We start from the raw sequence: 23,221 nt of genomic DNA, 5'->3' as shown, positions 1-23,221 counted from the left end.
AACCTTCTTCTTTTCCTTTATAGATATATGTAATCGACAGTGCAGACAGAAAAAGGTTTGAAGAGACGGGTCAGGTAAATAATTCTTTTGTTTTATATCAAAGGTCTAATATATATATATATATATATATATATTTTTTTTTTTTTTTTTTTTTTGAGACGGAGTTTTTTGCTCTTATTTCCCAGGCTGGAGTGCAATGGCATGATCTCGGCTCACCCCAACCTCCGCCTCCCGGGTTCAAGCAATTCTCCTGCCTCAGCCTCCCAAGTACCTGGGATTAGCATGCACCACCACGCCCGGCTAATTTTGTATTTTTAGTAGAGACAGGGTTTCACCATGTTGGTCAGGCTGGTCTCGAACTCCCGACCTCAGGTGATCTTCCCACCTTGGCCTCCCAAAGTGCTGGGATTACAGGCGTGAGCCACCGCACCCAGCCTAGTATATTTTTTAAATACTAATTCTTTTTTTTTTTTTTTTTTTTTGAGACGGAGTCTCGCTCTGTAGCCCAGGCTGGAGTGCAGTGGCCGGATCTCAGCTCACTGCAAGCTCCGCCTCCCGGGTTCACGCCATTCTCCGGCCTCAGCCTCCCGAGTAGCTGGGACTACAGGCGCTGTCACCTCGCCCGGCTATTTTTTGTATTTCTTAGTAGAGACGGGGTTTCACCATGTTAGCCAGGATGGTCTCGATCTCCTGACCTCGTGATCCGCCCATCTCGGCCTCCCAAAGTGCTGGGATTACAGGCTTGAGCCACCGCGCCCGGCCAATACTAATTCTTCTGTTGAGATAGTTCCCAAATAACTGGGTATTCATTAATCAACCTTGTAAATGTGTGAGAGTGAGGGAAGTTTTTGTTTTGTTTTGTCTGTTAACCTTTACAGTTGAAACAAGACAGTTATTCTAGCAAGCTGGCAAAAATACCAGTTGTCTGAAATTAGTTGAGAGTTCTTTAAACAGTTTTTTTGTTTTCCCAAGATGGAGTTTCACTCTTGTTACCCAGGCTGGAGTGCAGTGGCACAATCTCGGCTCACTGCAACCTCCACCTCCCAGGTTCAAGTGATTCTCCTGCCTCAGCCTCCCACATAGCTGGGATTACAGCCGTGCGCCACCACACCCGGCTAATTTTTGTATTTTTGGTAGAGACAGGGTTTCTCCATGTTTACCAGGCTGGTCTTGAACTCTTGACCTCAGATGATCCACCCACCTCAGCCTCCCAAAGTGCTGGGATTACAGGCGTGAGCCTCCACGCCCAGCCTAAACAGTTTTTTAATTAAAGCTTTTTAGCTTTAATCAAATTGAATATACGAGATACAGACGAGTAGAACTTAGCACTATGCCCAAAGGCTCTTCAGGTTTTTTCCCAGGCCATGTGAAAATGAACCCAAAGGAACAATTCACTTCTCATTTTTATTTACATTTTTCAATACCTACTTAATTGATTCAGGGGTAACTTTGACAAATTTGAAAGGACAGGAAGAAATACACAAGCCAAAACTAAGCTGCTTTTATATTTTAAGCCAGGAGATGAGGTGTACCTTGAACCCAAATACGGCTTCAAATGCAGGGCGCATGTCAACATGATTACATGATGTGATTTGTGTACCCAATTTTACATAGAGAAGTGAAGGACATTTTACCCAGGGTGGGTTTGCTGATAGGAGAGGCAAGGGGTGGAGTGGACTGATTTGAAGAAGCATGCTTAGATCTCGTTGCAACAGCCTGGACAACATGGAGAAACCCCATCTCTACAAAAAAGGAGTGAAATTAGCTGGATATGGTGGCATGTACCTGTAGTTCCAGCTACTTGGGTGGCTGAGGTAGGAGGATGGCTTGAGCCTAGGAGGTCAAGGCTGCAGTGAGTTGTGATCAAGACACTGCACTCCAGCCTGGGCAACAGAGTGAGACCCTGTCTCAAAAAAAAAAAAAAAGAAAGAAAGAAAAAGAAAAGAAAAAAGGTCAGCACAATGGTTCACACTTGTAATCCCAGCACTTTGGGAGGCCGAAGCAGGTGGATCACCTGAGGTCAGAAGTTTGAGACCAGCCTGGCCAATATGGTAATACCCCGTCTCTACAAAAAATTAGCCAGGTGTGGTGGTGCGTGCCTGTAATCCCAGCTACTCGGGAAGCTGAGGCAGGAGAATCACTTGAACCCAGGAGACAGAAGTTCCAGTAAGCCAAGATTGCACCACTGCACTCCAGTCTGGGCAACAAGAGCAAAACTCTGTCTCAAAAAAAAAAAAAGTTCAACTTTTAAATTAATTTTAAAGTGTTTTTTAAGGCCAGTGGATCATGCCTGTAATCCCAGCACTTTGGCAGGCCGAGGCAGGTGGATCACCTGAGGTCAGGAGATCAAGACCATCCTGGCTACTAACATGGTGAAACCCTGTCTCTACTAAAAATACAAAAAATTAGCCGGGTGTGGTGGCATGTGCCTGTAGTCCCAGCTACTCTGGAGGCTGAGGCAGGAGAATCGCTTGAACCCAGGAGGCAGAGCTTGCAGTGAGCCGAGATTGTGCCACTGCACTCCAGCCTGGGTGACAGAGTGAGACTCCATCTCAAAAAAAAAAAAAAAAGTTTTTTAAAAAGTTCTCGGCCGGGCGCGGTGGCTCAAGCCTGTAATCCCAGCACTTTGGGAGGCCGAGACGGGCGGATCACGAGGTCAGGAGATCGAGACCATCCTGGCTAACACGGTGAAACCCCGTCTCTACTAAAAAATACAAAAAACTAGCCGGGCGAGGTGGCGGGCGCCTGTAGTCCCAGCTACTCGGGAGACTGAGGCAGGAGAATGGCGTGAACCCGGGAGGCGGAGCTTGCAGTGAGCTGAGATCCGGCCAGTGCACTCCAGCCTGGGCGACAGAGCGAGACTCCGTCTCAAAAAAAAAAAAAAAAAAAGTTCTCATTGCAGAGTCCTTGGCCTGTATCCTGAATGACCACAGGTAGCCTTCCAAAGGTAGCAGTTCTCATGTTTATGTCCTTTTTTTTGAAACTGAGTTGAGAACCCTCCAGACTTCTGGAAACAACTCACCACCCTTCCATACCCTGATGATTTCTGGATTATCACTCTTGTGAAATATGAGCTTGGAGGTGGAGGGGGTCCTATGTAGTCATCTGCCTCTTGATCCATACAGTTCTCTTTGAAAGCCCACGTGTTTTAAGTAGCTAAAATGTGAATTTAATGAGAAAAAGATGGGCCTATCATTTAAGTACATATACAACCTCTCCTATAGTTTTTGTAAACAGAATCACATATAATTTAGACCCCAACCTGTAACCTAAATATCAGGGACCTTGCCAGATGGACCAATAAAGTTATCTTAGGATGTAGGTTTGATGAAATGTGAAGCATGTGCATGCATGTTTTAGAGATAGAGATTGATGAAACAGAATTATCGCTAAAGTAATTGTCATTTTCAGTTTAAATTTCATACACACACACACACACACACACACACACACGCATTGAAAGTTATTTGCAGGTAATCACTTTGGGTAAGTTTTGAATCTCAAGCCACTTCTTGTCTTCTCCCTTGAATGATGTTTCTCAAAATGTGTTCTATGAGCCAGGTGTGTTGGTTCATCGCTATAATTCTAGCACTCTGTTAGGCTGAGGCGGGAGGATCCCTTGAGCCAAGGAGTTCAAGACCAGCATGGCCAATATATCAAAACCCTGTCTCTACAAAAAAAATTTTTTTTTTCCAGAGAGAGTCTCGCTCTGTCACCCAGACTGGAGTGCAGTGGCATGATCTTGGCTCACTGCAACCTTTGCCTCCTGGGTTCAAGCAATTGTCCTGTCTCAGCCTCCTGAGTAGTTGGGACTACAGGTGCCCGCCACCATGTGTGGCTAATTTTTGAATTTTTAGTAGAGACAGGGTTTCACCATATTGGTCAGACTGATCTCGAACTCCTGACCTCAGATGATCCGCCCACCTCAGCCTCCCAAAATGCTGTGATTACATAGGTGAGGCACCACACCTGGCCAAAAAAAATGTTTTTAGTTAGCTGGGCATGGTGGCGATCACCTTAGGTCCCAGCTAGCTGATCAGGAGGCTAAGTTGAAAGCATCACTTGAGCCCAGGAGGCTGAGCCTGCAGTAAGCTGTGATCGCGCCACTACACTCCAGCCTGGGTGACAGAGTGAGATATTGTCTCAAAAAAAAAAAAAAAATTTGGTCTGTGAATCATCTATAACAGAATCACTTCAGGAGTTTGTTAAAAATGTAGATTCCTGAGCCCTAGCTCAGACTTTCCAAAGTCAGCATCTCTGGATTGGGCCCAGGAATCTGCCAGGGAATCTTATACAGGTTCAAGTTTGATAATCAGACTGGGCACGGTGGCTCACACCTGTAATCCCAGCACTTTGGGAGGCCAAGGCAGGCAGATCACTTGAGGCCAGGAGTTCAAAACCAGCCTGACCAGCATGGTGAAACTCCATCTCTACCAAAAATACAGAAATTAGCTGGGCATGGTGGTGTGCACCTGCAATCCCAGCTACTCAGGAGGCTGAGGCATGAGATTTGCTTGAACCCAGGAGGTGGAAGGTTGCAGTGAGTCTGGATTGCGCCACTGCACTCCAGCCTGGGCGACAGAGCAAGACCCTGTCTCAAAAAAAAAAAAAAGAAAAGAAAAGAAAAAAGTTTGAGAGTCACTACTCTTGAAAGTTGCTAGCTGATCAGCTTAACTGTTATGTTTTTTCTGATTAGAAATACATGGTTGGCTGGGTTTGGTGGCTCACGCCTGTAATCCCAGCACTTTGGGAGGCCGAGGCGGGTGGATCACCTGAGGTGTGCAGTCCTAGACCAGCCTGCCCAACATGGCAAAACCCTGTCTCTACTAAAAATACAAAAGTTAGCTGGGTGTGGTGGTACATGCCTGTAGTCCCAGCTACTCAGGAGGCTGAGGCAGGAGAATCACTTGAACCTGGGAGGCGAAGGTTGCAGTGAGCTGAGATCATGCCACTGCACTCCAGCCTGGGTGACAAAGCAAGACTCTGTCTCAAAAAAAAAAAAAAAAAAAAGGAAAAAGAGAAAAAGGTAGTATATGGTTATATATCATAGATTTATAGATTTTAACCTTCCCTCCCTCTCCCTTCTCAAAATCCAGGAACTAGCGGAATTATTGGAGGAAGAAAAACTAAGTTGTGTGCCAGTGCTCATCTTTGCTAATAAGCAGGATTTGCTCACAGCAGCTCCTGCCTCTGAAATTGCAGAAGGACTGAACCTGCATACCATCCGCGACCGAGTCTGGCAGATCCAGTCTTGCTCAGCTCTCACAGGAGAGGGCGTTCAGGTAAGATTACAGGAAGCCTTGGCCACCTGGCAACATGACAGCTAACCGAGGTGGTCTGTCTCATTGGTTGCGCTGATCTTGATGGGCAGATGAGCCATTCCAAGACAGGAAGGGCATGGAGGAATTTGGTTCTTTTCTGCTTAGCAACCAATCAGAAATCATGAGGTGCTCCAAGAGCGCCCCAGGTAAGCCACCCTACATGTGCAGCAAGCTTCCCCATTGGGAGGGATGTGAGAACAGAAGACTGAGGATTGTCTCTAACTCTAGGATTCTTTGATGATTGATTGGATTGGGACTTTGTGTTGTGTCTAATATTACGGATGCTAACTGCCTGTCCTTCCAAGGTGATAGCCACCAACAATCATACACGTCCTAGTCATCCTAGAAGTGTTTTTGTTTCTTCTGTTGGTTATCTCCCCCGGCCCTAGGGTTGGTGTCTGTTTCCTGCTACTTCAGGTTGTTTTCCCACTGAGAGGCTTCTACTGACAGAAAGCCCCTGCTTTGTACTGAGGAACTGTATACCGGAAAAGCAGGCTCCCCCTAATTTTTTTTTTTTTTTTTTTTTGAGACAGAGTTTCATTCTCATTGCCCAGGTTGGAGTGCGGTGGCGCAATCTCGGCTCACTGCAACGTCCTCCTCCCGGCTTCAAGCAATTCTCCTGCCTCAGCCTTGCAGGTAGCTGGGATTACAGGCATGCACCACCACACCCACCTGATTTTTTATATTTTTAGTAAAAACAGGATTTCGCCATGTTGGCCAGGCTGGTCTTGAATTCCTGACCCCAAGTGATCTGCCTGCCTCAGCCTCCCAAAGTGCTGGGATTACAGGCATGAGCCACCCTGCCCAGCCCTGGCTGCTTTTTAAAACATCAAGGCTGAGTGCGGTGGCTCATGCCTGTAATCCCAGCACTTTGGGAGGCCGAGGCGGGTGGATCACCTGAGGTCAGGGGTTCAAGACCAGCCTGGCCAACATGGCAAAACCGTGTCTCTACTAAAAAAACAAAAAAAATCAGCTGGGCATGGTGGTGCACACCTGTAATCCCAGTTAGTTGGGAGGCTGAGGCAGGAGAATCGCTTGAACCTGGGAGATGGAGGTTGCAGTGAGCCGAGGTCAAGATCGCACTACTGCACTCCAGCCTGGGCGACAGCATGACTGTGTCTCAAAATAAATAAATAAATAAAAATAAACAATCAAAATTTGTCTAACACGTTTTACTCTGATTGCACACAGGATGGAAGTCATAGGCCTAAGGTTATGTTGATGAAGATGAGACCCATGAAAAGATAGTAATTTTCTTGTGTTTCTGCAAACCACTTCAGCATGAGCCTGTCTGAAGGGTTTAGAACACAAATTTAGAAAGCTGAGAGCATCTTGAGGTTGGGGGCTATTATGAAGGTGGGGCTGAAGAAAAGCAATACAGTTTGTGTGCATACTTGTAAGAAAGTGCGAGTACAACTCTGGAATCTTTCTTTTGCTTGACCAGAGTGTTGAAGAAAAAGCAAAGCAAGAATTAACAGTAAGGCTCTTGTATCTTCTGCCAGCCTTAGGGATGTGAAAAAGGAAGACTAGAGTAATCTAGAATCAATATTTAGAGCCATGGCATTTAAAGTCAAGGACACTGCTTCAGAGAAGCCTGGAGGTAGAGAGGGAGCTCCTGTCATTTTCTTCCCAACCCCCCGACCTCCCCCAACTCCCATCAGGTGGAGATTAAAGGATAGAGCTCCATGCTCCTGGCTGTGTAACCACTGTAGACACTCAGTGCCCTTCACAGGATCTTTAGGCCACAAAAGAGGCAGCAAGCTACTAGGCAGTTAGAGGGTGGAGTTGGGGACAGGCAGGGGAATGCTGCAAAATAAACCAGTTTGAGTGAGTAATGTGAGATTATTATATATGATTTGATTTTGATAAGAAAGTTCTTCCCAGATTGGGGCCTTCAGCAACCAAGTTCACAGGAAATGATATCAAGAGAGATCCAACAAAAAACTATGAGTAAAAAATAAAAAATGATTTTTGTATGGAGGAGAAATAGTTTGAAGGTCACTTAATTAGTTTAGTAGATAGTACCATGGTGTATAGAATTGGGTAGTTAAGACTGGGATTTCAAGGTTAATGAGATTAGATTATGGTTAATAGAATGATATAAATTTAGAGAATTTAACCATTATTTGAAATGGGTTATTTAATAAAAATGTTAATTAAGAAGGGAATCTGCTGTCTATTGTCCTTTCGTGGTAACCTTTGGGGACCAGAGAAAGGTCGTGGAGTTTGGCTGCGGAAATACTTCTCATTGTGAGCCCCTGGTTGACCATATGCCTCCCTTAGGTGGTGCCTCCGACCCAAGCTCTTGTCCACACACCAGCTTCCTGGTTTTTGCCTTAAAAAGAGTCACTTAAGTGGAATTCCTTTCCAGCATTGCTTAGTTGAAGTACAGGCCTTTAGTGATTTTTATTTATTAGGGCTAAAAATATTCTAAAATTGAAAGACTTTACTAGAAAAATATCATTAAGATCTAATGGTTTGAGGTTCACTTTCAAACATGAAAACTGTGCAATAATTACTGAAATGCCCTAAATTCCTATTTTTTTTCCTCCTCATCCCACCCCACCCCACCTCCCCAAAAGCTGGCCCAAATGATTAGGCTCTAAATAGGCAAATCAGGTGACATCTGATTCTAACAACTCTGAAAGAAAATATACAAAGGTTTAAAAATAACCAAAAAGACCTGGAATGTCTGTTGCAGTTTCAAGTGTTTAAAGACAGACACATACATTGTACGTGTTTAATCAAAACATATTTGAGAGACCTGTCTTGTACTGCTAAATAATAGCCTCACGGGGGCGAGTTAGGGAAACAGCCACGGAGCTGCTAGATGGCGAGCCACGCCCCTCTGTGGATGAAGTAGGGCAGGTACATCACTTCTCATTAGTGGAGTAGCTTAAACACATGATTTGGGACTATGAAAGTTAGTGATTCTGGCTGGGCGCGGCGGCTCATGCCTGTAATCCCAACACTTTGGGAGGCCGAGGCGAGCGGATCACGAGGTCAGGAGATCGAGACCATCCTGGCTAAAACGGTGAAACCCCGTCTCTACTAAAAATACAGAAAAATTAGCCGGGTAAGGTGGCAGGCACCTGTATTCCCAGCTACTCAGGAGGCTGAGGCAGGAGAATGGCGTGAACCCAGGAGGCGGAGCTTGCAGTGAGCCGAGATCGCGTCACTGCACTCCAGCCTGGGCGACAGAGCGAGACTCCACCTCAGAAAAAAAAAAAGAAAAAAAGAAAAGAAAGTTAGTGATTCCTGGGATGGGTTTCAGGGTCCCATTCCACCTGGTGTCCTGAAGGCAGCACATACGAAGCCGTTACAGGGGTGGGAAATACCACGTGTTGTTCACCAGCCCCTGCTTCAGGTGTGGAAACTGACTTCTGAGAGAGGATGGACCCGGGGTTTCTTTTCCTGATTGGCGCTGACTGCGAAGCCAGCCCATCATATAATTAAAGCAGGTTTTCGTGGGAGACCATCAGGAGCAGAGAGTAGGTAAAGGGCACGAGAAGTGGAAGGAGATCCTCAATCTCAGAAACTCTGCCCTGCCAGGAGGCCCACTGTCCAGGGGAGTGATGAGGAGAGACCTAGTTATGTCAAGTGGATGAAAGCGGAAAGAGGAGAAACTGAAACATATCTGGGAGGGAGAACCAAAACCTTCCTCAGCTAGACTCCATTATCAACATGGAGGAAGTGTCACTCTGCACCCTCGAGGTCAGGCCCAGGTTGCCAAGGCCCCTCCTAGGATGAAATATTCGCACTGGGACTCTCAGTCTTTTTTTTTCCCCCTTTGGTGTCTAGAAAATAGTGAACAAAGGATCTGGCTTAGAGCCAGAGAAAGGTATCGAGAAATCCATCCCTCCTCCACCCGCAGACCTGAATTTGAACCCCAAACCACAGCTCTTCCTGCTGTTATAGTTTCAGGCATTTGAAGACAGTTTCTCTCTAAAATACTGCGAGTGTGCATGTGTGTGTGTGGTGTGTAATTAAAATGATACTGGCTTTGAATTTCCTCTTAAAGCAGAGATCCGAAGTTTTAACCTGACCTCTGGCCATGGTCACCACAGAGACTTGCCTCCTCCCATAGCCTTGAGCCAGCAGATCGTGCCCTGGGTGTTGCTCTCCAGGCCACCCCCTCATGCTCACCTTTTCTTGTAATGTCTGCCCGACGTCCCTCTCCTCCTCCTGAAGACAGGAGCCATGAGCAGGTCACATAGGCTTTCAGCTGCCTTGTGTCCACAGAAGGGGCCATGAGTAGTCTGAGCACCGAGCTGTAATCCATCCCCGAGTCAGCCTCCGGAGGAACACTAAATGCTCACTCTCCCATTTCTTGGTTTTGCTTCATTTTCCTTGATTTGGAGGACTTCTCCCTAATATGCCACAGAATTTTATTTATTTTTTTTTTTTTGAGATGGAGTTTTGCTCTTCTTGCCCAGGCTAGAGTGCAATGGCACAACCTTGGCTCACTGCAACCTCCACCTTCTGGGTTCAAGTGATTCTCCTGCCTCAGCCTCCTGAGTAGCTGGGATAACAGACGCCCGCCACCACGCCTGGCTAATTTTTTGTATTTTTTTTTTTTTTAGTAGCAACGAGTTTTCACCATGTTGGCCAGGCTGGTCTCGAACTCCTGACCTCAGGTGATCCGCCTGCCTCGGCCTCCCAAAGTGCTGGGGTTACAGGTGTGAGCCACCACGCCTGGCCCCAATATTTTGAAAAACAACATTTACCACTTTTTTCTAGGCCTGGCATCAGTTGTTATTGACTCCAGGTATATATGGAACTGCTTATTACCTGTGAGTCAGACCTCAGGTTTATTTTTAAATTTTCAAACCTTTCTGGAGACTAAGAAAGCAGTCTCAGGACATTCGATTTTGCTACCTCTCTGGTGCAATACCGTTTGTCACCAGAAAAAAAAACAGCGAGCCATATTTGATGTACGCAGCATCCAACTGCTCCTTGACCGTGGGGGCCTGATGGCACAATGGGGTAGGCTGCATTGCTCAGCAAGGATCTGAGCACCTCGTCATCTTAAAGCAGTTACTGCTGTGACCACGTAACCAGCATGGCTCTAAAAACCAGGCCCACCCAGCCATGGCTGCCACCGCTTCCTTCCAACTACTGAGCGGTGATGGATGCAATGTACAGAGATCAAATTTAAGAGAGCAGCGTAGTCAGAGACCACTCTTCCCTTGGAAAGAAGCAGTACACCTTAACTTCTGGGATGCAGAGCTCTGGGAGGAGTGAGTTTCCCCCGTATGCTTAGGGGCGGCCTGCTGTTTCTCCCAGTGGTTATAGGAGAGAATAATATTGTGACATTGGGAACTGTATTTCCTCTCTAGGAGGCCAAACAAAGCTCAGTATTTGAAATTCCATGTCTCTCTTTAGTCTCTGTTATTGAACTGAAGGTAATCAATTCAAATTCAGTTTCAGCAAGATTGGTCAGGGGAGGGTCCGGGGAAGGTAGGAAGGGAGGACTATTCATACCGTAAGATTGTCATCCCCATAATGAAGATCAAATGTGCAGAAAATTGGTCAAACCAGGTTTTAACAATAAAAGTTCAACCATTAGCCGGGCGCGGTGGCTCACGCCTGTAATCCCAGCACTTTGGGAGGCCGAGGCGGGCGGATCACGAGGTCAGGAGATCGAGATCACAGTGAAACCCCGTCTCTACTAAAAATACAAAAAATTAGCCGGGCACGGTGGTGGGCGCCTATAGTCCCAGCTACTCGGGAGGCTGAGCCAGGAGAATGGCGTGAACCCGGGAGGTGGAGCTTGCAGTGAGCCGAGATCGCGCCACTGCACTCCAGCCTGGGCGACAGAACTAGACTCCGTCTCAAAAAAAAAAAAAAAAAAGTTCAACCATTAAACAAACCTATGAGTTCACTTCCTTCTTTAGAAGCAGAGCAGTAACCTACTTCAAGTAAATGATCACCTTTTCTCAGTTGTCTGTTTAAAAAAAAAAAAAAAAAAAGCTGGGCACCATGACTCACACTTGTAATCCCAGCACTTTGGGAGACCAAGGTGGGTAGATCATGAGGTCAGGAGATTGAGACGATCCTGGCTAACGCGGTGAAACCCTGTCTCTACTAAAATTACAAATAAATTAGTCAGGCATGGTGGTGGGCGCCTGTAGTCACAGCTACTCGGGAGGCTGAGGCAGAATGGCGTGAACCCGGGAGGCAGAGCTTGCAGTGAGCTGAGATCATGCCACTGCACTCCAGCCTGGGCGACAGAGCAAGACTCCGTCTCAAAAAAAACAAAAAAAAACCTTCCTTGCCAGATGAAAGCAAGAGTAGTGTGGAACATTTATTTAAACATGAGAAGCAGAAGGTTCCTCCTCTTGCAAGTATGTTGTCCCTAAATGTAGCATTTCCACTGGAGGTGGTGGTCTGGGTGGATGGTTAATATGTGAGGATTGTGCAGCCAGGTAGATAGCCAGGCCTCTGCACACACAGATACCCACAGCCCAGGAATCTTGAGAACTGAATGGCCCATAGCAGCCTCTGGCACTATCAGAGCTGCAGGGAGGCTTGGCTGGGGCTACTCCAGTCTCAGGCCCCTGCGTTCAGCGGAAGTCATGAGGAGGATAAAACTAGAATTCCTCCCTTTCCTGTCTTCAGGGTGCTTCCCAGCTCCTCTCTAAGCTTGGGGCAGAGCCCTTCACCTGGCAGGTACCCACATCCATGGAGAACTGGTAAGCAGCTTTGGAGCACCATGCTGGGCACCACAGCTTGCCCTTGCCCTGCTCTGTCCTGTGCCTTCATCTCCTCAGCTGTGATAGAGAAATAACACTAGTACCTACTTCACAGGCTTCTACAAGGATTGACTTAAAAGATGTGAATTAAGTGGGCTGTGGGCTAGACATCATGTTAGGTTCTGGGAATATAACCTCCAGCAAGTCTGATGGGAGCCTCCCCTGGGCGAGCTTGGGCACCACCATTGCCTTTCCTTTCCAGGAGGCAGCTTGACAAAGCTTGCCCCAATGTGATTGACAAAGCTTGCCCCAGCTAGATCCATGGCCACGTGATTGAGGAGGTACCACTGTTGGCCAATGCCTCCCCTTCCCTCCCCTCCCACTTCCAGCCCAGTTCTCTTCTGGCTAGCACAAGAAAGATGCCACTCCCCAAACCCTAGCCGCTTCAGATTAGAGGGGCCTGTGTTTACACTCCCTGTGCTTCCCACACTCAGGGTTGCAGCGGCAGCGGCAGCCGCAGGGGCCCAGGCTGGGGGTCAGCTGGCGGGGACTGGCCTCCACGCGCCCTCTGTTGGCAGGACAGTGGCTGGAAGGACTTCACCACGGCTGGTCCTCACAGGCATCTGGAGACACCAGACACTGCCCCTCAGCAGGGCTCTGCCGTTTGAACCCTCCTTTGCCTCCATAACAGAGACCCGGTATAAAACCACCCCGCACCCTCCACCTTCTGCTTTGGGCTCCTGCAGCTGAGTAAATATTTTTCCTATCTCTTTGCCTGCATTCATGTTCAGTTACATGCAATAATCTCTCCTTAATCAGCCGTAAAGCAAGAAAAAGGCAAAGCGCTGTTCACATAGTGTGGGCACACTGTCCTTGATTTCTCTGAGAAGATGGTTTGATTGCGAGCCTCCATAGTGCCCACCTTGGAGTGCTTGTGCGAGCCCCTGAAGGTGGAAAGTGCCGTGTAAGTGCCGATCTATTCAGCTTCCCAGCCGAGAGAAGATGCGTATCTTATTCATCCCTCTTTTGTTTGTAAAATCTTTTTGTCTCTTGGCAGGTGATCTTTTTTTTTTCCTGGAAACCAATTAGCTACTAAAATTAAACATGCTTCTCTTTAAATTAATCCTTTTCATAAAATGGTCTTAAAATTGCCCTTAGCTTCTCAGAGTTAGTAGCTGACCCCGTTGTAATTAGAGATGCGTTTGGATTCCCCCTTTCTCCCACCTCAGCATTCCTCTGCCCTTCCCCCTGCTGCCGCCAGGTGCTGTCCACCTTCGGGCTTTCTGCACCGCGGCCTCATCTTGGCAAAGGTCAGAGGTCGGCTCTGGGACAGCCGTCAGATTATCTGGTTCTGCTGCCCAAGTGCACTGACAGCAACTGGCGGAGTTGTAATCACTGTAAATTCAGGTGACGGTCAGATGCGCTGGGGGAGAGGATGCCTGCTGGTTGTTTTGCAGTGATGTATTGTTTATGGGATTAATGTTCCGAATGGCCAAGGGTGTCAGCTGATATTTATTACTGTAAGCTGTCTCAGCTGTTCAGGTTCAGCAGCTAGATCCATGGCCACAGGAAATGTGGGACTCGGTGGCGTGTCCAGTATGGCTGATGTGTGCAGATGTAGCTGGGACCTCTGTGAGCCTCTGTTACGGATGCAAGGGGAAGGACTCGTGGCAGCAGCTGCCTTGGATTTTGTTCTGGGCTTCTGAGGAAACTCTACACACTCTTGAAGGTTGGGGAGACTCTAGGGAAGGGCAGTGTCCAGGGCTAGCTCCAAAGGGGGTTGGGAAGGAGTTCACCTCTGACAGGCCTGGCATCCATAGGAATTGTGCCGCCTGCCAGGTGGCTGTAGGCATTGTGTGGTTTTTACCTGGGTCCCTCTGCAGCCTTCTAAGAGAGGGCGCTTTCAAGGTCATTGTGCCTTTAAGGGAACCTTCTCCCCAGTCCCTCTGGATGCTGGTGCTTAAAGCTATAAGAAGCGGGCCAGACCCTTTTAAACCTATCTGAAGTGCTGCAGGAAGAGAAGTAAATGCACATCGCCCTGGTGTGTGACTCTCAACACTCACTGCAGTGGGTTTGTTTTTCCAAAAAGAAATTTAATTTAACCCAAGTGTACACTGTCACACTGTAAACACACTGGGGCACCAGAAGGGTGGCTTATTGAATTTAATGCCCTAGCAAAGGTCAGCTTTTAGAAAAAGCCAAAAATGGCTGGAATCGTTCCTGATAGCTCCTCAGTCAGGCTTTGGATGCAGGCAGATGTGTTTATTTTTTCAGAGGGAGTTCCTGAGGACCCATCTCAAGTTCAGGCGCTGGGCATTCCCCCTCCCATCTCCCTCTTGTGCTCTCAGAGACCTCCCTCCTCCTCCTCCTCCTGGGAGGTCACTATCCTTGGTCACCGAGGTGGGCCCCTGAACCAAGCAAACTCCTTAAAGCTAGCGGTCTGGGAGGGAGGGCCTGGGACCCCCCCCCGCCCACCCCTCCAGGCTGGAGCGTGTGGCACTTTTCTTACAACTAACACTGCCTTTCTCTGCCCATTTCCCTCAAAGGATGGCATGAACTGGGTCTGCAAAAATGTCAATGCAAAGAAGAAATAAAATCTAGACGAATGGAGACGCAGGAGCTGCGGGAGCCGAATTCGGTCCTGAAAAACACTAATTTGCTGCTTTCTGACCAAATGTTTTTCCATCTGTGTACAGCTACAGCTGTTTGAAGAGAGGGAACAACACAGTTTAGAAAGAATCCCCATTCCAGCAGTAGATTTAACTGATCTCTGAGGTTCAGTATCATTTTTCAAATAAAGGAATTATATTATTTCCTCTGCATAATTGAAATAGTATTAAATGTCTCAAAGCACATGATTAGAAAATGAGATCTTTTAAATGAGCAAGAGATTGCATTGCAGTTTAGACAATTCCAGTGGGCTTTTTTTTCCTCTCGAAAAAAAAAAAAAAAAAGAGGAAGAAGCAGCTTTGCTGAGTTCATTTATTTACTGACCCGTCCCTTGCATTCCCTCCATGGTTTTGAAACCACAGACAGTGTTTGCTGCTGCTGTCAGTGATTTTTACCATCACCAGCCCAGCCAGGCTTCAGTCTGTCCGGCAGGAAGCTGCTGGGTGGGGGTGGGGGGAGAAAAGGCAGATAATTAAACTATCCCATCGTCTCGCAGGTCAGAGACTACGTATGTAATCCTCACTCTTTGGACAGAAAAAAAAAGAAAAAAAAAAAAACCTTTCTTGCAGACAAGTCACTACAGAAACATACCCCATCCCACCCACCCCTGCCCCCGCCCCCGCCCCAGCCAGCCACACAGGGAAGCAAATTCTTATGACTTTTGACTGTAATGACATCTGGAATGTAAGGAGAGGTGGGAGGTTTAATTCCAGAAAAATTACAAGGTCCTTAAAAAGCTCTCACATCGAGGGCTCAGGCTAGCGTAAACAGGCTTTCTCCAGCTCAGTGGAGCAGTGAGCAGCCAACTCTGAGATTAGCTGGCTTCTCTGTGGCCATCCTATAGATGGGATTTCAAAAGCTCAAAGAATTCTGTGTTTAAACGATCACAATAGGCTGCTGCTATCAGATTTTAGAAATAAATGCAGCTTTACCATGAACCTGCTCCACTGAGAAAAGCCAGGCAGATCGATTTTTAGAGAGATCAATTTTTACAGTGCTGGCAACTTGGTGGTGTGGGATGCTCCTGGCTGGAGAGGGTTTGCTGCTGGGAAGGACATGGGTGTACGTGTGACTGCAGGGGTCGTGTCCAGGGAAGCCAGAGTCACCCCAGCTGCTGGGCTCCTCTGCCTCTCTGCAGCAGAATGTCTGTCCTCTGTTGATTGATTGGAGAGGAATAGCAGAACATTTCTCCTGCCCCTCACTGCAAAACGAGCTCGTTTTCCTGAGCCTCAGAAATCCTCAGCTTCAAACATGGGGAGACAGGCCAGAGCATTGCCCGGCTGCTGAATTAAACTCTGTTCTGGTGCCTGAGCTCAGGGGTTTTCAGAGAATAAATAAGAGACTGTCCAGTGACTGGTGGGTCCCTGGGGGCCAGCTGCCTTCTCATCCTGGGAGGTGGCCCTTCCCAAGCCCATCAGGGCATGTGAGCAGACTGATGGGGCCACTGCAGCCCCTGGCCCTCGGTACCCAGCTTTTTCTGGCTAAGAGTATGCAGCAGAGACTGAGGCATAGCCAGCTTCAAAAGCGGTCTGGCGTGAAAGTCATTAACAAAGCCAGCCGTGAAAAGGTGTCCTGGAGTTGCTGTGGACAGACCTGTAAGGACTTGCAAAACAAAAGAAAGTGAGGGTTTTTTTTAAACCGCAGAGCTAGCTGCTCTCTGCAACCTCCTCCACTGGCTTCTCTGGCTCACCCAAGCTCCTCTCCTACTTTGAACAGAGGCAACACAGAATTATAAGAAATCAGAAATCCCCCTTCTACTAGGCTGCAAATGTGGCTCTAGCACTTGAAAATTGTTTTTTCTTCCGAATAGTTCATCAGGGACAAGTTATCTGAGGGGCAAAATGCCTGCTTGGAGGTCTGCAATTTTGGAACACTGCACTATGGAACTTTGACTCTGGCGGTGGAGGGTCTGTAAAATATTTTTGTTCTTTTACCACCAACTTAGGGGACTGTTTTAAAGAGCCCTCCCAAGGCCTCTGCTAGCAGGCAGAAGCCACTCCTCTGATAACAGCCTCTGTAAATGTTCCGATTTGCTCCTCAGCTGCAGAGACATAGAGACATTGCAGATGTCACACGCTTTCATCTTCCCTTTGAGCCCTTTTGAACCCTCCTGGGGCTCTGGGGTAGATGAGAGAAGCCTGAAAAAGGCAGAGTTTGAAAGCTCCCATTTAAAAACAAAATGCTTTTTAAAGCCCTCTTGCCTCTTCCCTGCCCACTCCTGCCCCCTGACCAGAAGACAGAATTTGAAGCTGGAAAGGGGAGACCCCTTTTCTCCTGGTCCCGTCCCCAGTGAGTCTTAGCGAGACTTTTGCCCTGCACACAATTGCATCTGAATGTGCGGGGGAGAGGGCTGGAGGCCGGAGGGCGGGCGAGGCCTGGGGGTGCGCTCCTGATATGTGCTCAAGCCAGTTGTGGGAAAAACTGGAGTCCTCCCCTCCTCCCGACCTACCCCGTGTGGCTGCTTTTGGCTGGATTCCCTGCACCCAGTGCAACACACCCTTTCCCCTTCACTCTCCCTTGGTTACTATGGAAACAAGGGTGTCATTGATGTGGGCTGAGCTGGGGAACATGTCGGTGCACAGCTGAAAGTCAGCGATTATGCCGGCGGTTAGAAATGTGCCAGGGTTAAAGGAGTCCGAAGCTCCCACGGCTGCTGGGAGGACACGGTCCTGCCCCCTTCCTTCCTCCCTCCCTCCGTCTCCACTTCTCTCTCCTGGCTTTTGACAAATTTCTTTATTCCCCTCTGGACTAAAGTAGTGGCTATTTTTGTGCCACTCTGCGCCCCACCCTCACTGTTGGCCGCTCCTTATCCGGCCTGGCCCGGAGGGTGACACCATGTCACCCTCACCAGGACTCGTCTCTCCATTCCCGTCCGAGTTTGCTTTGATTTCCCTTTCCTTTCCTTCTCGGGGACCAGTTCTTACTTCTTTTTATTTTTAGCTCTGCACTCCATGTGGTTTCAGGGTTCAGTCTGATCCATCAAAAGGTTCTTTTTTTATAATCCCTTTTGAAAATGATAATCAAAGGAAGAGACGTGGTGTTTGGTCATGTGGAAAACTCAATGTATAATTTAGACGTCTGTCAAAAATCCGACAAATAAAATTTAGCTGGAACGAAGGCAGCCTGGAATGTGTTGTGTTCTTTGCCGAAGCTCAGAGAGGGCCTGAAATGTGTTTGTCCTTTCAGGGGTTAGCTTTCTTCAAGAGGTTTTTTCCAGAAGGATATATGTATAAAATAGGATACCAACAATAGCAATAATAGCCCTTCATTAAGCCCCTCCTACGTGCGGAGCACTTTAGATACATCATGGTAAGCATTAGTTCCCCTTTGCAGCGGAGGAAATTGAGGCACTTGCCCCAGTTCAGGAACTTGCCTGAAATCACAGAGCCTTTCAGTGCAGGTGGGGCTGGGAGCCTGGGTCTGAATGCTCAGCAAGCTGCCGCCTCTGGAGAATAAAAACAGTCAATGGCAGGGCTGGATCACGCCTGTAATCCCAGCACTTTCAGAGGCTAAGGTAGGTAGATCTCCCGAAGTCAGGAGTTCAAGACCAGCCTGACCAACATGGTGAAACCCTGTCTCTACTAAAAATACAAAATTAGCCGGGCATGGTGGCTTGCATCTGTAATCCCAGCTGCTTGGGAGGCTGAGGCAGAAGAATTGTTTGAACCCAGGAGTCGGAGGTTGCAGTGAGCTGAGGTCACACCATTGCACTCCAGCTTGGGCAACAAGAGCAAAACTCCATCGCAAAAAAAAAAAAAAAAATCTGTCAGTGGCTCATTTCCCAGCAGCCTCAGCCCCCAGCCTCTGAGTGCTCCTTCTGCCCAGCCTCCTCCCCTCAGCCTCTGACAAGCACTGCTCCCCTGGGTTCCCTGCCCCAGGTGTTGCATGTCCTCTGCTCACACAGCACAACCATAGACTGGGTTTCATCCTTGGCCAGGTCCAGCCCGACAGACAGGAAAAAGGGAGAAGAAATAATTAGCAAAGTTAGGGCCTGCAGGGAGACTTGCAGTTACATAGTACCTAATACTGGATCTTCCATTTACAGAGGGTTCCGAGAGGGAACAGACCTGCCCAGTGTTACATGGAAGGTGCATAGTTGGCAGCTGTCCCGGGCTCTGCCCTCTGGAGCAGAAGAGTTCATTGTCCCTTCATCAGGCTAGAGACACAGCAGCACAGCTGGTCCCACAGGGCCTCACCATTTGTGCCTGTGTGTATGTTTTGTGTTTTTGAGACAGATTTCACTCTGTCACCCAGGCTGGAGTGCAGTGGCACAGTCACAACTCACTGCAGCCTCAACCTCCTGGACTCAAGCCATCCTCCCAACCCAGCCTCCCAAGTAGCTGGGACTAGAGGCATGTACCACCATGTCTAGCTAATTTTTTTTTTTTTTTTTTTTAAGACGGAGTCTCACTCTGTCGCCCAGCCTGCAGTGCAGTGGCACAATCTCAGCTCACTGCAAGCTCCGCCTCCCGGGTTCATGCCATTCTCCCGCCTCAGCCTCACTAGTAGCTAGGACTACAGGCGCCCGCCACCACACCGGCTAACTTTTGGGGTTTTTTTGTATTTTTACTAGAGATGGAGTTTCATCATGTTAGCCAGGATCGTCTCGATCTCCTGACCTCGTGATCTGCCCGCCTCGGCCTCCCAAAGTGCTGGGATTACAGGCGTGGGCCACCGCGCCCAGCCTTTAAAGAGCAAGCTGTGGGCAGAACTAGCTGGTAGCTGGAAGCAGGAGAAAGAAGAATTAGGGTTGCCAGATACATTACAGAACATTCAGTTAAACTTGAATTTCAGATAAACAATGAATAATTTTTAATTCAAGTATATCCCATGCAATATTTGGGACATCAGTATAACACTCAAAAAATGCATTATTTTAAATTAAAATTTAACTGGTCATCCTAGCTTTTTGGTTGTGTTTTGATAAATCTGGCAAAACCCTTCCCAGCACTCCCTGCCCAAAAAAGGGACAGTGCAGTACAATTAAAAAGTGTAGCTGGGCACGTGGCTTACGCCTGTAATCCCAGCATTTTGATGTTGACTAGGCCAGCATAGGGAGATTTAAAAGAGATCTCATGTAAACAAAGTGCCTAGATCTAGGACAATACCTAGCACACAGAAGGAACATTCCATGCCTCAGTTTCTTTTTCTTTTCTGTTTTTTTGGAGACAGAGTTTCGCTCTTCTGCCCAAACGAGTTCAGTGGCACAATCTCAGCTCACTGCAACCTCCACCTCCCAGGTTCAAGCGATTCTCCTGCCTCAGCCTCCCGAATAGCTGGGATTATAGGCATGTGCCACCATCCCCAGCTAATTTTTGTATTTTTAGTAGAGACAGGGTTTCACCATGTTGACTAGGCTGGTCTTGAACTCCTGACCTCAGGTGATCCACGCGCCTTGGCCTCCCAAAGTGCTGGAATTATAAAGTGTGAGCCACAGTGCCTGGCCCTCAGTTTCTTATCTTCAAAATTAGGCAATAATCATGTTGTGCAGTTGTCAAGAGGATGAGATGAGATGTCCGTACAGTGAGTAGTAGGTGTTAAATCAATGGTAGCAAATATAACAGCTGGCAGAAAGTCTGGAGTCCAGACCTTCCCAGGCCCCCAAGACCTCTGCCTCCCACCTTCCCTCCCATGTGGCTCTGTGACTTTCAAGGCCAGCAGCCCCCTCCCTTCGGGACTCCCAGGGCCACCCCAACCACACCTCCTGCTATTAGATTTGTAAGTGGGAAAGGCTCTTATCAGAGGCTCCTGATTGACTCCAGGTGCAAACACAGTTTAGCGCTCAGTCAAGCTGCATCTCAGGGCCTCTGTCCCTGTCTCCCCCTCATCCCCCTTAATTGCAATCTGTTCTATAATTTCCTTTTCCAACACTGCAGAACACAGAGAAGCTGCAGCCACCAGGAGCAGGGGCAGGAAGGAAAGAAAGAGAGCCCTGGCTCCCTGCAGTCATTCTGCTGGTCCAGCACTGGGGTGTGTGTGTGTGTGTGTGTGTGTGTGTGTGTGTGTGTGTCCAGAACCAGCCACACACAGGCGTGGAAGTGCAGCAAACAACCAGGCCCCCGCAGTGTCAGACCAGGGGAAAAGAGTTAAGGAGGTAGCCACTTGCACCAGGTACTTCACAGTTATCTTATTTAATCCTCGCAAAGACACTGTTAACTGTAGATATTGTCATTCACAGTATGGGGATGGGGCTCATAGAATTCGAATCACTCGTCCATGATCCCACAGGAAGAACTGGGCAGAGTCAGGATTTGAACCCAGGCTTGTTTCACTGCTGGGTCCCAGATTCATACCACAATACCTGTTTGCTTTTGGCTCGTAATGCTCTGCTGTCAGAAAAGGAGCTAAGGAATCCTTCTGCACGGAGCGGTTTCTCCTCCAGAGTGAATAGCAGTGTCCCAGGGACAAAAAGCCTTTGCTAAAGAAATGAAATATTAATGACAGGACTACAGAGAGCAAGCTGCGTCCAGGAGGGGGCAGGGAAAATTTGCTTGGATACCTGAAGCTGAGAGGTACAGGGTTGCAGGCGGAATCCCATTTAGCTAAGCCAACTGCTTCTCCTTTGAGTCATTAGTGGGTCTCATCCTTTGATTGGCCCTACCAGATAGCCGTTTACTGTCCCTAGTTCCCAGATGACGAAACCAAGGCTCACAAAGGTTAAGTCACTTGCCCAGAGTCACACAGCTAGGAAATGGCTTGACTGCAATTCCTGCCAGCACACTTGCTGAAAGCCCATTTTATTCCATGATGCCACCCCAGGGAGGTAGGCGAGAGGTGGCCCTCGCTCCTTGCCACTCACCCTGTTTTCAGGATCCGGAAGACCCTGCCCTGGGGTCCCAGAGTCAGCTGCTGCTCTGGATGCCACCAGTAGAGGGGGCAGGAAGTGCCCATCCCCACCCTTACAACCAAGAAAAGGGCCTGGAGAGGCTGTTGCCGTTGGGGCTCTGGCCTGAGATCAGCTGCCTCCACTCCCACCCAGGGCTCAGAAGCCCCTGTGCCAGCCCCCTGGAGGTGCAGCCCTAGGAGCCGCCTCGGACCGCTGGAGCAGGAGGAGAAAGAGCTGACCATAGGAGACACACGGGCTCTGTCCGCAGGCAGTTCCTCTTGGCCATGTTCCTAACACTAGAGAGGCCTGTCACCCAGACCACCACTGACCCATGTGGGAGATGACGCCCCACACCAGAGTACAAGGCGTGGCACCAGCTGCAGACCCCTCAGCCAGTTCCCTTGGGTAGGGCACAAGCTATATAGCTACATTTGGCCCTGCCTGTGACACCAGCCAGACCCCTCCCTGGGCCTGCATTTCAGCACTCTCCCCGAGCCCAGGCCCAGGCCCACCTGGAGCACCTGCTCCCGGGTTGGAGGCCAGCATTCTCCTTCCCTAGCCCTCCTTGCTGCCAGGACGTCAGAATCCTGCAGAATGATGCTGGTCCACCAACCTCAGCCCCCTTGGATTCCCTTTGGAGGCACAGAGCAAGCCTGGTCTAGGGCTGTCACATAGGAATGGGGCTTCCCTTGAGCCTCCAGAGGACAGTGCCAAAGCCGTTTTCCTGCTGGAATGCTACAGATGGCTTCTAGGAAGAAGGGGATAAGAAGCTTTGGTTTGTAAACAACAGCCCATCCTGGACCAAGGGATCCAATCCAGCCCAACTCCCCCCTCACTCTCCCCAGCTCCTATGGGGATGCAGCCTGGATTTCATCCTCACTCATGCCCCAGGCCCCTTTCCCACCCTGAGACCTCCAGATCTGGCATAGCAGCAGGTCGGGAGAAGAGAAAGCGGGAGGAAGGGGCATTCAGGGGCTGAGATGCTGATCCAGGCAGTGGGGGAGGCATCTGCACAGCTGCAGGCAGCCCCCCTACCCCCAGTCTGTGAATGGGTACCTCACCCTCTCCCACCCGCCTGCCACTGCTCCTGAAACAGTTGGTCCTAATGAACACTAAGCAAGGAGGGCAGCTGTGAGCATGATCCATATGCATGGGAGGTGTATATTTATCCTCACATCCCGCCCCACCCTGCAGCTGCTGCCATCCCCTATGCCAGGAGGGTGAGTGGGCACCAGGGCCCAGCCTGCTCCCGGGCTCCCAGGCCCTCACTTCTCCCAGCCCTCCCTCCCCAACCCACGCCCACAGCCTTCACTTGACCCATTTTGGAGGCAGAAGTTTGTATGTGTGTTTGAGAGAAAGAGAGTGCACACATCATTTCCCCAGTTGGTGCTTTGATTTCCTCTGAAGCATCTTGATTGCGGATGTACAATGGCATCTTGCTGCCAGTGCTCCCTCAGCAGCTTCTGGCTCCACGCCGCCTCCTCCCTGGAGCCGGGATTTTCTGCTGACTCGGGGGCCCATGGCTAGCTGGCAGGGAAGCGGAAGGCTTAATCCAGGCTTCCATCCCTTAGCTGAGCAGCAGGACCTGGACACCCAGCCACCCGCCTTCCCGCTCCTTAGACTGGGTTGAGGGTGTACCCTGAACCCCACCTGTCTCTCCCTTGGCCCTCCCACTGCCTCCCAGCCTGGTCTGGACTCCCCTGCCTGCT

The 23,221-nt window shown here is 48.9% G+C and overlaps 1 protein-coding gene across 5 annotated transcripts in view; it reads left to right on the top strand.

The window, feature by feature from the left end:
* ARL3 (ARF like GTPase 3) overlaps positions 1 to 17,803 on the top strand; it is a 49,493-nt gene extending 31,690 nt beyond the window's left edge. The window contains exons 4-8 of one of the 5 annotated variants that reach the window (XM_077947449.1): positions 24 to 74; positions 5,097 to 5,282; positions 11,943 to 12,016; positions 12,511 to 12,714; positions 13,551 to 13,740. In XM_077947449.1, coding sequence (XP_077803575.1) covers positions 24 to 74; positions 5,097 to 5,282; positions 11,943 to 12,016; positions 12,511 to 12,714; positions 13,551 to 13,722 — 687 coding nt within the window. In that variant the 3' untranslated portion in view covers positions 13,723 to 13,740. Of the gene's footprint in view, positions 1 to 23; positions 75 to 5,096; positions 6,013 to 6,242; positions 7,482 to 11,942; positions 12,017 to 12,510; positions 14,216 to 14,562 lie in introns of those variants that run through there. The other 4 variants (XM_077947450.1, XM_077947451.1, XR_013398355.1 and 1 more) reach the window with 4 other exon arrangements.
* Positions 17,804 to 23,221: the final 5,418 nt, after the last annotated feature.

This window comes from Macaca mulatta, chromosome 9, assembly GCF_049350105.2.
Source record: "Macaca mulatta isolate MMU2019108-1 chromosome 9, T2T-MMU8v2.0, whole genome shotgun sequence".
NCBI classification, from domain to species: Eukaryota; Metazoa; Chordata; class Mammalia; order Primates; family Cercopithecidae; genus Macaca; species Macaca mulatta.
This window is presented reverse-complemented; position numbering and strand designations above follow the sequence as displayed.